The 15074-nt window shown below is 46.5% G+C and overlaps 1 protein-coding gene across 1 annotated transcript in view; it reads left to right on the top strand.

The window, feature by feature from the left end:
* The window catches only part of LOC134674004 (ornithine decarboxylase 1-like), a 38816-nt gene extending 24003 nt beyond the window's left edge, over positions 1-14813 (top strand). The window contains exons 3-12 of the mRNA XM_063532058.1: positions 1444-1600; positions 2055-2245; positions 3229-3346; positions 3925-4056; positions 4979-5102; positions 7318-7494; positions 8536-8667; positions 9542-9667; positions 11271-11479; positions 12732-14813. Of these exons, the coding sequence (XP_063388128.1) occupies positions 2059-2245; positions 3229-3346; positions 3925-4056; positions 4979-5102; positions 7318-7494; positions 8536-8667; positions 9542-9667; positions 11271-11479; positions 12732-12867 (1341 nt within the window). The 5' untranslated portion in view covers positions 1444-1600; positions 2055-2058 and the 3' untranslated portion in view covers positions 12868-14813. The remainder of the gene's footprint in view (positions 1-1443; positions 1601-2054; positions 2246-3228; positions 3347-3924; positions 4057-4978; positions 5103-7317; positions 7495-8535; positions 8668-9541; positions 9668-11270; positions 11480-12731) is intronic.
* The last annotated feature ends 261 nt before the right edge of the window (positions 14814-15074 follow it).

Genomic DNA, 15074 nt, shown 5'->3' with positions numbered 1-15074 from the left:
CGACCCCCCCTGGCTGCGCCGCACGCCGCGCTGACACATCACGCCGCACACGTGAGTACCCATTGTGGCCTCGGTGCATGCTACAGTACGCGGCCTGGCCACTCCCCGCGCGCTCAATGTCGACCCCCCCCCTGGCTGCGCCGCACGCCGCGCTGACACACCACCCCGCACACGTGAGTACCCTTTGTGGCCTCGGTGCATGCTACAGTACGCGGCCTGGCCACTCCCCGCGCGCTCAACGTCGACCCCCCCCCTGGCTGCGCCGCACGCCGCGCTGACACACCACGCCGCACACGTGAGTACCCATTGTGGCCTCGGTGCATGCTACAGTACGCGGCCTGGCCACTCCCCGCGCGCTCAACGTCGACCCCCCCCCTGGCTGCGCCGCACGCCGCGCTGACACACCACGCCGCACACGTGAGTACCCATTGTGGCCTCGGTGCATGCTACAGTACGCGGCCTGGCCACTCCCCGCGCGCTCAACGTCGACCCCCCCCCCTGGCTGCGCCGCACGCCGCGCTGACACACCACGCCGCACACGTGAGTACCCACTGTGGCCTCGGTGCATGGTACAGTACGCGGCCTGGCCACTCCCCGCGCGCTCAACGTCGACCCCCCCCCTGGCTGCGCCGCACGCCGCGCTGACACACCACGCCGCACACGTGAGTACCCACTGTGGCCTCGGTGCATGGTACAGTACGCGGCCTGGCCACTTCCCGTGCGCTCAACGTCGACCCCCCCTGGCTGCGCCGCACGCCGCACACGTGAGTACCCACTGTGGCCTCGGTGCATGGTACAGTACGCGGCCTGGCCACTCCCCGCGCGCTCAACGTCGACCCCCCCCTGGCTGCGCCGCACGCCGCACACGTGAGTACCCACTGTGGCCTCGGTGCATGGTACAGTACGCGGCCTGGCTACTCCCCGCGCGCTCAACGTTGACCCCCCCCCCCCCCGGCACGTGCCTCCATTACGATTATAATAACTCGTTTGTAGATCACTGCGATGTTATTATTACCGATACTTAGCTAATTGTGGGTGGTATTGCTGTAACTGGCCCTAAACCCGCAAACTGGATGCAAGCAGCATACATTGCGCTCCACCAAATCTATGAATAGCCTTGATCTGCCGTGCCGCTCGCCCAGTCCGCGACGTACAGTCTGTATCTTTAGGTATTTAAATAAAAGTTAACAAAATCTACCCTCAAATGGCTCCTTAAGCCAGTTGAGGGTAATTGAAAACATTATACGATCAAATAATGTTGGTTAAAGTCAGGTCGTTCACTGACAGATCCATCAGGCGGTTTTGTATTTGGTTGGTTAACCAATAAATGATAACTACCCGAAAATTTACATATTATTTGTTTACTTTTATTTAAATACCTAAAGATACAGAGTATAAGTGAGGCCTATGGATACCGGGTACTGAATGAGCACATTGTTGCAGCTGACACTTGTGGACTAGCGCTTGTGGGCCCCCACCGCCCTCCCCCGGCCCCTGACACCGCCGCCGCCGCCGCCGCACATCGGCGCCCGACTGACCGCGGCCACGAACCGGCACTCAACAGGACTGCTTGCTAAACTATACGCCAAACGATTACTGGGTAAGAGTCCCTATGTAACCTAACCCGAGTGCCTAACGCGAACCACGTTTGACGTGTTGCCTCCCTTTCACATTTACGTACGAATTTACATCTGTGACAGAGAGGCGACACGTCGAAAGTGGTTCGCGGTAGGCCCTCTGACTTGGGAACTAGAGCTTAAACAGACGCTACACTTTGGCGCCCAACTTTTTTACATTTTGTACTAGCCATCATACCACCGGACACATGAGACCACAAATCAGCACTTCGAAAAGACTGTTTACTAAACTAAACTCGCCCGTACGATTTATATTAAATACTAGCTGAAATTATGTCTAACCTATAGATGGTCAAGCAAATCTTGTCAGTAGAAAAAGGCGCGAAATTCAAATCGATGTTAAACAGTCTAGTGAAACTAACCGTGAATCATTCAAAACTTAAAAACCAGCTTTATCCAATTTATCTTTCTCTCCAGGAAGATGAAGGTGATTGAGGAGGAACCGCGCATCCGCGTGATGGAGGGCGAGTGGAGCGTCGAGGGAGCAGCCCGGGAGATCGTGGAGGGCGGCGCCCAGGAGGACCCCTTCTACATCATGGACCTGGGCGAGGTGGCGGCCCGCTACCAGCGCTGGAGGGAGCTCATGCCGCGGGTCGAGCCCTTCTACGGTTAGTATAGTAGGAGGCAGGCGGAGTGGGAGCAGCCCGGGAGATCGTGGAGGGCGGCGCCCAGGAGGACCCCTTCTACATCATGGACCTGGGCGAGGTGGCGGCCCGCTACCAGCGCTGGAGGGAGCTCATGCCGCGGGTCGAGCCCTTCTACGGTTAGTATAGTAGGAGGCAGGCGGAGTGGGAGCAGCCCGGGAGATCGTGGAGGGCGGCGCCCAGGAGGACCCCTTCTACATCATGGACCTGGGCGAGGTGGCGGCCCGCTACCAGCGCTGGAGGGAGCTCATGCCGCGGGTCGAGCCCTTCTACGGTTAGTGTAGTAGGAGGCAGGGGGAGTGGGAGCAGCCCGGGAGATCGTGGAGGGCGGCGCCCAGGAGGACCCCTTCTACATCATGGACCTGGGCGAGGTGGCGGCCCGCTACCAGCGCTGGAGGGAGCTCATGCCACGGGTCGAGCCCTTCTACGGTTAGTGTAGTAGGAGGCAGGGGGAGTGGGAGCAGCCCGGGAGATCGTGGAGGGCGGCGCCCAGGAGGACCCCTTCTACATCATGGACCTGGGCGAGGTGGCGGCCCGCTACCAGCGCTGGAGGGAGCTCATGCCACGGGTCGAACCCTTCTACGGTCTGTATTCAAGGAGTTCAAGTGGGATGGGCAGGGCTATATTTTTCGAGATCGTGAGATCAGCGTCGCCCCATCAAATTTCGCTGTTTTACTACTTTGGGGCGAAGCTGATCTCATGCTATTCTTGCTAAACTAATATGAAATAATGTCGACATAATTTCGGGTATTATCTATGAAAAGGGACCTTATTGTCGATGGCACAGCGTCGCGCGGCATTGTACTTATAGCGGAGCATCGTTAATAATGGCGTAAGCGCCATCGACAATAAGGTCCCATTTCATTTGATTATTAAAAAGTTAGGATATGAGAGAAAAAGCTAGCTCTAGATTGTAGTAGTTTACCGTTGTGTTGCTGTTGTTGCAGCGGTGAAATGCAACGACGACAAGGTGCTGGTGCGCACGCTGGCCGCGCTCGGCGCCGGCTTCGACTGCGCGTCGCGCAACGAGATCGAGCTCATTACCGGCCTGGGGGTGGCACCTGAGTGAGTACATCAATAGCCACCCTATACCACAGGGCACGCCATACATCAAGAATCATTTGGGCATTTTCACTTAATTGAACACCTTTAACGGCCGGTTAGCAATCGTTACAAAACTGACGGTCAATGTCAAATCCCATACATTTTGTCAGGAATGTAACGGCTAAACGTTACTGAAACACGACTTAAGTCGCGCTTAACTTGTACAAGTTAAATGAAAATGCCCATTTGCGTTTATATGTGCGCGCGGCATGTCTGTACACGCGTCATTGTGTATGTGTGGGTAAGTCGGTTTACTGAGAGGACGCCAGAAGTCCGCCAGATTCATGTCGCGGCCAGTCGCGGGGCGAGGTAATGCGAGTCGGGGCGGGGCGGTGCGTGGCCGTTCTGTATGATAATACTATTACTTATTCTGTACCTATAGGCTTGTATCTAGTTCTAGAGTATACAACTGTATTTTCATACAGTTGTGTAGTATTATAATTACGTCACATACTTGTGCCCTATTTGCAACTACATACAAAGACTTGGATTTAAGTACAATAAGATGCAAACCGGCTAACCTTGTGTCTTGTCCACAGCCGCATAATCTTCGCGAACCCAGCCAAGATGGCGTCCCACATCCGGCACGCCAGCGCCGTCGGCGTCGACACCATGACCTTCGACTCGGAGCCCGAGCTGATGAAGATCAAGCAGTACATGCCGCACGCGCAGTAAGTGACCTACACCACCTGGACCTTATGCTCGGCCAATAGACCCACGGGGACCCAGCCAAGCTGGCGTCCCACATCCGGCACGCCAGCGCCGTCGGCGTCGACACCATGACCTTCGACTCGGAGCCCGAGCTGATGAAGATCAAGCAGTACATGCCGCATGCGCAGTAAGTGACCTACACCTGGACCTTATACTCGTCCAGTAGACCCACGGGGACCCAGCTAAGATGGCGTCCCACATCCGGCACGCCAGCGCGGTCGGCGTCGACACCATGACCTTCGACTCGGAGCCCGAGCTGATGAAGATCAAGCAGTACATGCCGCATGCGCAGTAAGTGACCTACACCACCTGGACCTTATGCTCGTCCAGTAGACCCACGGTAACCCAGCCAAGCTGGCGTCCCACATCCGGCACGCCAGCGCCGTCGGCGTCGACACCATGACCTTCGACTCGGAGCCCGAGCTGATGAAGATCAAGCAGTACATGCCGCACGCGCAGTAAGTGACCTACACCACCTGGACCTTATGCTCGGCCAGTAGACCCACGGGAACCCAGCCAAGATGTAATTTTATCTGTCCGGTACGGTCAGCCAAGAAAGTGGACTACCACTTTTCAACTCTATCAATCAGATGATCAGATATAATCATATATATATATAGATGATAATGAGACGACATGGCTGACCGTACATAAGACAGATAAAATTACAATGAAACAAAATATATATTATTGTCGAATTAGAAAATTCACACAAACAGCAACCTTATCGTCGTAACTATAAGGTTGACATTGTCTCGCAGGCTGGTGCTGCGTATCCGCACCACGCCACACATGGCGAATCGACCTAACCGTTTAAAAATACTGTGTATTCACAAAAAGCAACCTTATCGTCGTAACTATAAGGTTGACATTGTCTCGCAGGCTGGTGCTGCGTATCCGCTGCGACGCGGCCGCGGCGCAGTGCCCGCTGGGCATCAAGTTCGGCTGCGACCCCGGCACCGACGCCCCGCGCCTGCTCAAACTGGCCGCAGTACTCGGACTCGAGGTTAGTTTTAACGGCCTGGCCACGACATTGCTATCCTAACGCTATCCTATGGTTGTCGTCTTAGCCGAAGCCAGTCGCGTAATGACGTGGTCAGGCCGTAACATTACACCGCCGTTTAGTTAGGGTGTCAAACTAGGGAGCACGTTTATTAAACTATATAAACAGCGACACTCTTTAACTGCCCATCGATGGACCTTATTACAAAGGGCATAAGGTCTACTGATGTATACAGGGTGATTCATGAGACGTGAGCAGGACTAATCCTGCACACTCAGTAACTGATAATTGATCGACGCACACTCAGTAACTGATAATTTACTGTTTACTGCTGCAGGATGACTTAAATGTTATTTCAAACTGGTGCGCTAATAATCGTATGTTTCTAAATGTGGAGAAATGCTTCGTGATAACTTTTTCGAAGAAAAAACAAAAATTATATTACGATTATGCCATAGCCGATCAAAAACTTTCACGCAGAGAGTTAGCTAAAGATCTCGGTATTTGGTTTGACGAACAGTTAAACTTTAAATATCATTACGAATACATCACAAAAAAAGCTAACCAAATGCTTGGATTTATTCTCCGAATCACCAAAGACTTTAAAAAACCAAAAAGTTTGTTAACACTCTTTCATAGTCTTGTCCGTAGTGTTCTTGAGTACGGGTGTAATGTGTGGTCGCCGTACTACTCTTTACATTCCAATAATATCGAGAAAGTTCAGAAGAGGTGTCTCAAGCTTTTGTCATACCGCTACAACCGTGATCTTATACGCAAGGATTATGTCGAACGATTGCGCACATTCAATGTTTACTCCCTTGAATCGCGTCGTCTTCTTCATGACATGCTATTTCTCCACAAAGTTCTCCATTCCAAAATTGTATCTCCCAATATTCTGTCCCTTGTTACATTTAATACCCCCCGGTTCAGGTCCCGTGCCCCAAAGACTTTTGCTCTACAAGTGTATAAAAATAATACTTCATTTTACAACCCTATTGTAAGAATGTGCCGTCTGTACAACGACCTGGTATCTAAACATAGCCATATTGATATATTCAACTCGAGATTTGCAATCTTTCGGAAACAGGTTATGGAAGTTCTTTGCCATCGATCACCATTACATTAAGTTTCATTAATGTCTTTAATTTCCTCAATGTTTTGTGCCTAAAATTGTATTATTGTGTAATTAAGTTAGTTTGTATAGTAGTCTTAGTATAGTTGTAGTTTTCGCTCTAATATTTGTTTCATGATGTGCATACATGCTTTGGATGGCATTCCCAACCAAAAACCTGCTCTGAAAAGAATTATTCCATGTAATAAATGTTATCTGTTTTGTGTGCCTAATAAATAAAATAAAATAAAATAAAATAAAATAAAGATCACCGTCGTATTTAGGTGAAACAACCACACTTTTTCCTATTTTTTAACTTTTTGGCGAGGGCAAATTTAATTCTTTACAATCATGGTCACCCTACAAGACCTAATTAATAAATATAAAACCTCTTTAACCGTAATGACAGCATTATGATTACGAAGAAAATAAACTGTCAAACTTGAGTGAGATACGAGTTTTCAAAAGTAACCAGTCCGTGATGACATTCAATTTGACACAGAATATCGGTAGTTTAGTATTCTAACTGTAGGGTGACCATGCATGTCGTAAATAAATTAATAACTTTTTTTTTCAACACGACTAGAAAATTAACGTTAACCTCACTAATACTGATACGAAACAGTTGCTTATTATTTACGAAATGCGCAGTGTTAGTCCTGCTCACGTCTCCTGAATCACCCTGTAGTTACAGATACATATGCTATTATTATCGTCCTTTTTTTTGGGTCAATAAATCAATTTTTATAATGTTACAGATATAAGTAGTGCATAATTACCCTCATGCATGAAGTTTATATTTAAACGATCTTTATTTCGGATGTTTGTTGCCGTTATATCATGTTACAGATGAATTATAAAATTATCATTGAATTGCCTAAAAATTAAAATAATGAATAAAAAGTACAAAAATTTGCCCGCGAAAAGCTAGTGAGCGAAACGCAACGCCATTAGTCAAAACTTCACGTGACGTCACTCGTTTCAACAAATTGTTAAGACGAACCAAAAGTGAAAGAGATGGCATTATGACTTGACTCGCCACTAAGTAGCAATCGTAAGTTGCGTTCACACGTTCGGCCCCTATAGTAATATACTATTATTCCTCAGGTGATCGGCATTTCGTTCCACGTGGGGTCTGGGTGCGGCGAGACGGCGGTGTACGCTCGCGCCATACAGTACTGCCGCGCGCTGTTCACGCTGGCCGGTACACTCGGCCACCAGCGCATGCGGCTCGTCGACATCGGCGGCGGCTTCCCTGGCGGCTCGGACTCTAGCATCAAGGAGGTGGGTTCTATACTGAAATTCATAACTTATACCACAGAATAATAGTTATTTGTTTTACAAGGGGGAAAGTTGTTGTTTAACCGCTCGTGCTAATATTGATACCCGAGCAAGCGAAAGATTCCAAAATTGAACCACAAGCGTAGCGAGTGGTTCGAAAAATGGAATCTTGAGCGTTGCGAGAGTTTCAAAGCACGAGGGTTAAACAAAAATTGCCCCCGAGTGAAACAAAATTTTTCACCACACCAACCCGAAGCAAATATTAAATATAAAATATGAAACAAAATCAAATTCAAATGAATGTTATTAAATATTTATCATCCAAAATCATCATTTAAAAGTAAATTTTACCAGCAAACATAAGAAAACAACTCAAAATTTGCATTTGATTACTTTGCCTCACATGTGAATAAAATGCAACTTTGTTATCAGTTTTTGAAGTGCAAAGTAAGCCTTTCCGAGCGGGTATGGTGAAATTAATATTACTAGGTACTTGATTTACACTCTAACAAAACGCGTCTGTTACGATCAGGACAGATATGACCGCTAGGTGGCGACAGCGCTACACGCGGCCTATGCCTAGCCACCAAAATTGGTGTGGGACGGATGTACTTACGTAGCTACCTGTTGAAATCGCGGAGTGAGCCACACCTGCTTATACTAAAGAAAACGTGGCCTAGCCCTTCTGTGGCCGAGGCCGGTCCCTTAAGACCACTTGCACCATCCCACTAACCCGGGGTTAACCGGTTAAACCGTTAACCCAGTGTCAAATTGTACTGGTAACCATGGTAACTCCAGGTTTAACCGGTTAATCCCGGGGTAGTAAATAGTGCAAGAGCCCTAAACGAGCAATTCTTGTTTGTCAGGATCTCGGAAACAGCCCTGACGATTTTGATGAAATTGGCTATGTAGTGGTTTTCGGGATCGAAAAATCTATCTAGCTGTCTTTATCTCTGGGAAAACGCGCATTTTTTAGTTTTTGTATGTTTTCCGAGCAAAGTTCGGTCTCCCAGATAGTACTAAAGATATTATTATTGTCTTTAGGTGTCACTGGTGATCAACGAAGCCCTGGAGGCCCACTTCCCGGACCGCGGCGTGCGCGTCATCGCCGAGCCGGGCCGGTACTTCGCGGCCGCCGCCTACTCGCTCGCCGTCATGATCCACGCCAAGCGAGAGGTAACTACAGCTGTCTCTGTCTGTGAGGTGTCCCTGGTGATCAACGAAGCCCTGGAGGCCCACTTCCCGGACCGGTACTTAAACTTCTTCATCATCAAGCCGAAAGACAACCTATTTTGGTCCCAAAAGATGTCTAAAACGGCTCATCCATTAATTACTTCACACGTTTAAGGGGGGGGGGGGGGAAGAAAATGTGACATGTTGTGACGAGGGGGAGGGGGGAGCCACAAACTTTGTGACGTCACTAACCACATTGTGTAACCGAAAATGGTTTTGATTTTCTTATTCACTCTTACATAACTAGTTTTTGCAAAGACAATCGTTTTTATTTATGAATGCATTTTTGTTCCTAATCGGTTCTTAAACGAAACGCACTTATTCCTGTCTGCGTGAAGGCTGGTATTCCACCTATTCAATATATTTGTCCGATGTGTATTGCGCCTCGCATTTTCGCTTAATGAGATAGTACTGAGACGCAATGACATTGGACAAAGAAACCAACCATACCACTACCAACCAACCAACCAACCAACCAACCAACCAACCAACCAAACCAATTACGAAACCAAACCAACCAACCACCAACCAACCAAAGTTTTATAAGATTTTTTTCAACCCTCGAATTTAAACTGTTGTGAGACATACTAATATTGAATAATTTTACGAGTCTAGGCAGAGAATTTTAGAGTCTAGGCGTTCACGACGGCCGTGTATCGCGGCCGTGCACGCGATACACGGCCGTCGTGAACGCTGCTCGCACTGTTAGTGCTCTCCGAAACATGTCGCACGAGTGACTTAAAACAAGTGAGTCTAAACCGTAAAATTATTCAAAAAAATTTTCAACCAAAGATTAATAAGATTTTTTTTAAATCAGATCGTGACGAAAGACGCCAGCGGCGAGGATGAGACGCACACCATGTACTTCATGAACGATGGCGTATACGGCTCGTTCAACTGCGTGCTGTACGACCACCAGCAGGTCGAGGCCACCACGCTCTATGTGAGTATCTATACTCGTGACCAAACACGCCAGCGGCGAGGACGAGACGCACACCATGTACTTCATGAACGACGGCGTATACGGCTCGTTCAACTGCGTGCTGTACGACCACCAGCAGGTCGAGGCCACCACGCTCTATGTGAGTATCTATACTCGTGACCAAAGACGCCAGCGGCGAGGACGAGGCGCACGCCATGTACTTCATGAACGATGGCGTATACGGCTCGTTCAACTGCGTGCTGTACGACCACCAGCAGGTCGAGGCCACCACGCTCTATGTGAGTATCTATACTCGTGACCAAACACGCCAGCGGCGAGGACGAGACGCACGCCATGTACTTCATGAACGACGGCGTATACGGCTCGTTCAACTGCGTGCTGTACGACCACCAGCAGGTCGAGGCCACCACGCTCTATGTGAGTATCTATACTCGTGACCAAAGACGCCAGCGGCGAGGACGAGGCGCACGCCATGTACTTCATGAACGACGGCGTGTACGGCTCGTTCAACTGCGTGCTGTACGACCACCAGCAGGTCGAGGCCACCACGCTCTATGTGAGTATCTATACTCGTGACCAAAGACGCCAGCGGCGAAGACGAGGCGCACGCCATGTACTTCATGAACGACGGCGTGTACGGCTCGTTCAACTGCGTGCTGTACGACCACCAGCAGGTCGAGGCCACCACGCTCTATGTGAGTATCTATACTCGTGACCAAAGACGCCAGCGGCGAGGACGAGGCGCACGCCATGTACTTCATGAACGACGGCATGTACGGCTCGTTCAACTGCGTGCTGTACGACCACCAGCAGGTCGAGGCCACCACGCTCTATGTGAGTATCTATACTCGTGACCAAAGACGCTAGCGGCGAGGACGAGGCGCACGCCATGTACTTCATGAACGACGGCGTGTACGGCTCGTTCAACTGCGTGCTGTACGACCACCAGCAGGTCGAGGCCACCACGCTCTATGTGAGTATCTATACTCGTGACCAAAGACGCCAGCGGCGAGGACGAGGCGCACGCCATGTACTTCATGAACGACGGCGTGTACGGCTCGTTCAACTGCGTGCTGTACGACCACCAGCAGGTCGAGGCCACCACGCTCTATGTGAGTATCTATACTCGTGACCAAAGACGCCAGCGGCGAGTACGAGGCGCACGCCATGTACTTCATGAACGACGGCGTGTACGGCTCCTTCAACTGCGTGCTGTACGACCACCAGCAGGTCGAGGCCACCACGCTCTATGTGAGTATCTATCATCGATGGTAGGATCCTATACAAGTGGTATACGCGTGTCACCGTGACGGACAAAACATACGCAATGCAACACTATGATTGGTCGAATGTATTTGTTGCCCACCATAATACATACAAAATTTACGGTGGGGAACAAATAAAATGTGAGATTGTGACAAGGACAAACAATAATAGCTCCTTCACTGCTACTCCTACTCAGTTCAGTCACTTCCGCCCACCTTTCATGCCAGTTCCAGTTACTAATTTCATGATCTATTTATACACAATTTGTATACTAGGACATTGATCAGATCAGAATGAGCCAGTATTATAATACATAGACCAATCTTCTTATCCGCAGCCGCACACGGAGAAGCCGCTGCCCTGCTCGATCTGGGGCCCGACCTGCGACAGCCTGGACTGCGTGCTGCCCTCCACCCGCCTCCCCCCCCTGCCTGTTGGATCCTGGCTGCTGTTCCGCGACATGGGCGCCTACACCATGCCCGTGGCCTCGCCCTTCAACGGGTTCCCGCTGCCCAAAGTGAGGACTCTAGTGGACCATCGTCTGTGGTGAGTACATATTTGTAGTGTTATGTCAGTGGGGAAACGCCTGACTTCGGTCGAACTCGGCTCCGTTCGGCTCAGCATTGCTCCGAGCAGTTATTAGGGTTGGCACCACTTGACTGCCTGTGCGTGCACGATCACAGATAAGATAATCACATGAATTTTGACAACCCTAAATAGCCGAAAGGGATACTGCCATATAATAGAGGGATAGCATGATTCGACCCTGAATCGCTGTCAAACTTCGGGTTTGTAGGAAGTGTCCTTTCTGTACGGTAGTACTATTATTTCTTCTGTGGTTATGTCTAATTTCTATGCCTATGCACTTTTGTAGCTCGGTTTACTTACCGCTCCGTCCGTCACTGGTGGGTTCTAAACTTTTCTGTGACATAAGGGTTTACAGCATACCTGTGGCGTTTTTTAATGGCTTCCCACTGCCTAAAGTGCAGACTTTCTTGTATTTTGAAACTTGAAGAATAATACTTTTCCCTTAATATTCTTTGAAATTAAATTTCACTAATAATTGTTGGAAATTACTTAAAGGATCGAAATCTCGGTTTCGGTTTTAGGCGAATTAACATTTTGACTGACACAGATGTGGCTTTTCACGCGTAAAGGGTCCTTATGCACAAGAAAAGCCACAAATCTGTCCACAATTTTTAAACTTCGTTGTAAAATTTCACCTTTAAATAATGGTTTCTCTGTTTCACTTTCTGGTATTGTAAACATTCAAGGCGCCTACTGTTAAACCTGATAAACTACGTATTAGAAGCCCGATTTCTTAGTAACTCCACAGACATTTTGAGTAACGCAAGAGACACTTAAAACTATAAGTCAAAGAGTTGATTCACCCTTATGTCGGTAATTCGACGAGTGGATATTTACCAGGAAGTTATATATTAAGCGGGAGCGAGCTTTTATAACGACTAAAAGCTGTTATAAAGACTAAATTAAGTATGGTGTGAAGCGTTTTACAGAAGAGAAAAAAACTATATCCATCTCTTTTCTGGGGCAATTATACTAGCATAGGGAAAATACAGTATGATTCTCTCTGATTATGCACGAATGAGAAAAGATCCTGGCCAAACTACATTCCATCTTATGCTAATATCCCACATTCATATGACTTATGGTCCCCCAATTAGAAAGAGATGGAGGGCTCAGGTTTGACCTCTCATGTGGACACACTTTTTGGCCAGTGTACACTATCCAGTTTACTCTCTACGTCCGTGATATTTACTAGTTATGTCCCCCGCAGGTCGGTGCTGAAAGGGCTGTGGCCTCTGGCGGAGTCGCAGTTCGAGCCCAACCTGGGCCGCGTGCCCGCGCCGCAGACGCCGCCGCCGTCGCCGCCCGAGGAGCGTCGCGTCTTCGTCGAGTGCGCGCTCAAGTGAACCCCCCTCCTCGCCCCCACACCCCACCAGCGGTGCGGAGCGAGCGGGGCGTGCCACACTTCACAGTTTAGAGTGAATAAGCTTGTGTTCCGGTTTCTCATTTTAAATTCCACGTACTTTACTGATGAGGCAATCGTGTATGTATCTTATGTCGCCTTTATAAGTCTCTATATCGATATCATTTATGTCTGGGCGTCGAAGGATAAGCGATAATATAAGATAATAGAAGAGACATTCTCAAAAACGTTTGTACATTTCGATCACATTTTAAAGGACCATGGGCAACTTTGTATGGAGCCTTGCCCCAAAACTTACTTAATTACTTGGACCCTATTGCCTAGGTAATAAGGCTGAGGACATTTTGACTAAAATACCAGTATCTCAGTTCGCAATGGAATTCCGTTTGGTGCCCATAGAACGAAATGAAATAATAACAGAAAGAAATACCTATCTGATGACCTAACTCTCAACTCTGTTGGTTTTGGGACAATTTTGACGCATAGTCCTTTCTACACGGTGTAACATGAGGAAACCGAATAATTTTAACCATGCATTTCTGAGGTCAAAAGAAGTAAAAAATGTAATATGAGTTTAGGTCAATTTCGCCAAAAAAGAATTTCTTTTTGTTTTGTTTTTTCAATTTTTTGAATGTATTTGTACATAAAAATAAATGTTATTGGTAAACTTGTCACTTGATTATTACATTTTTTTTGGAAAACCTACTTTTTGCAAAGTGTTACTTGTCACTTTTTGACATCTATCAATAAGGATATTTAGACTACGTCCCATAGCAGCAACATTACCATCAAAAAGACCTTTTACACTATGTAACAATAAAAACTTGTTTTTTTTTTAGATTAATAATATCTCTGAAACTAGGCGAATTTTAAAAAAGTTTATAGGACTATTTTGTCTCTTAATATGATCAGGAATACGCTGTTAAAATTATTCGGTTTACTCATGTTACACCGTGTATAAAAATTGGTATGCTGGTAAAGTACATGATGCTGAACAACTTCCACCATATTTCCAAAGTCCCAGAAAGTTTAAGAAACATTCCGTTTTTGTTACCAGATTTCCTTACACTTTGTGTCTCGGATCAAGAAGTTTGGGAACCCCTGCAACTGCAAGTTTATTCACTCTACACATATGAATTTTTAATTTCATTCAAATTATTTTTTACCGGTTCCTTTGGGGTATTCACTTATTTAATATTATATTTTAAGTCACGCATTTTATAAATTTTTATGTCACGTAAAACCCCGTGTTACGTTTGCGTGTTTATTAGGTATTTATTTTATGGAATTCATTTGTTAAATTTTAAAATTGTTTTTGTCAATAATACGTTGTATGTTAAATGAAATAATTATATCAAGATGAATTCACAATTTATATGTTTGATAATTATAATTAACACGCAAAGTTAAAAAAAAAACATATGTTACACTATGTAAGCGCTTTCTGAAAGTAGATTCATATGTTAAACTATCTTGTCCAATATATTAGTTAGTTGGAATAAGGCGTTAAAATCCAGTAATATTTGGATATGAAAATCAATTTTGATGAAATAATCGAAACTTAATATTCTTAAAAATGTAAAATTTATTATTCCATCTAATTAAGCTAATATTAATATATCCCCATTGGCAATCATTGTAATAAATGATAATATTGATGTACCCATGTAGCTGTAGGTTCGCGCTTGACCCATCCTCACTCTAATCGTCACCCACATAATATTAATACTTTATATCACAATTTTTTTATTGATTTTACTGCCGAATTGTATTTAAAGCTTTTGAATTTTTTGTACGTAGACTTAGACATTCCTTTATATCAAATTTGTTTTTAAAAGTAATAGTTTCGTAGTGTTGGTAGTGCCGTGTCCTGTAACCACGATGTTTCGCAATTAATGTTTTATCTCAATATATGTTGCAATTGGAAAATGCGTTTTTATTGTATGTTTTATATTAACCCTAAACCTTTACTGCCTTTACTGACAGTTCAAAAATGACAATCGGATGTCAGTCTTACAAATCACTACACCTTAAATAAGTTTTTGGCAAAAATTTCATTTTTGGTACAAGCTTTTATCGCTGACAGTTTTTTCTTAAGACAGACAACTAATTACAAATTAAATTAAAATTCATTTATTTCGAGTATCTGTGACTCATAAGTACATGTACATACATAATTCAAAAACAGGT

The sequence above is a fragment of the Cydia fagiglandana genome, chromosome 19 (genome assembly GCF_963556715.1).
Source record: "Cydia fagiglandana chromosome 19, ilCydFagi1.1, whole genome shotgun sequence".
Taxonomy (NCBI): domain Eukaryota; kingdom Metazoa; phylum Arthropoda; class Insecta; order Lepidoptera; family Tortricidae; genus Cydia; species Cydia fagiglandana.
Note: the sequence above shows the minus strand (reverse complement) of the source record. Positions and strands in the feature narration are given on the sequence as shown.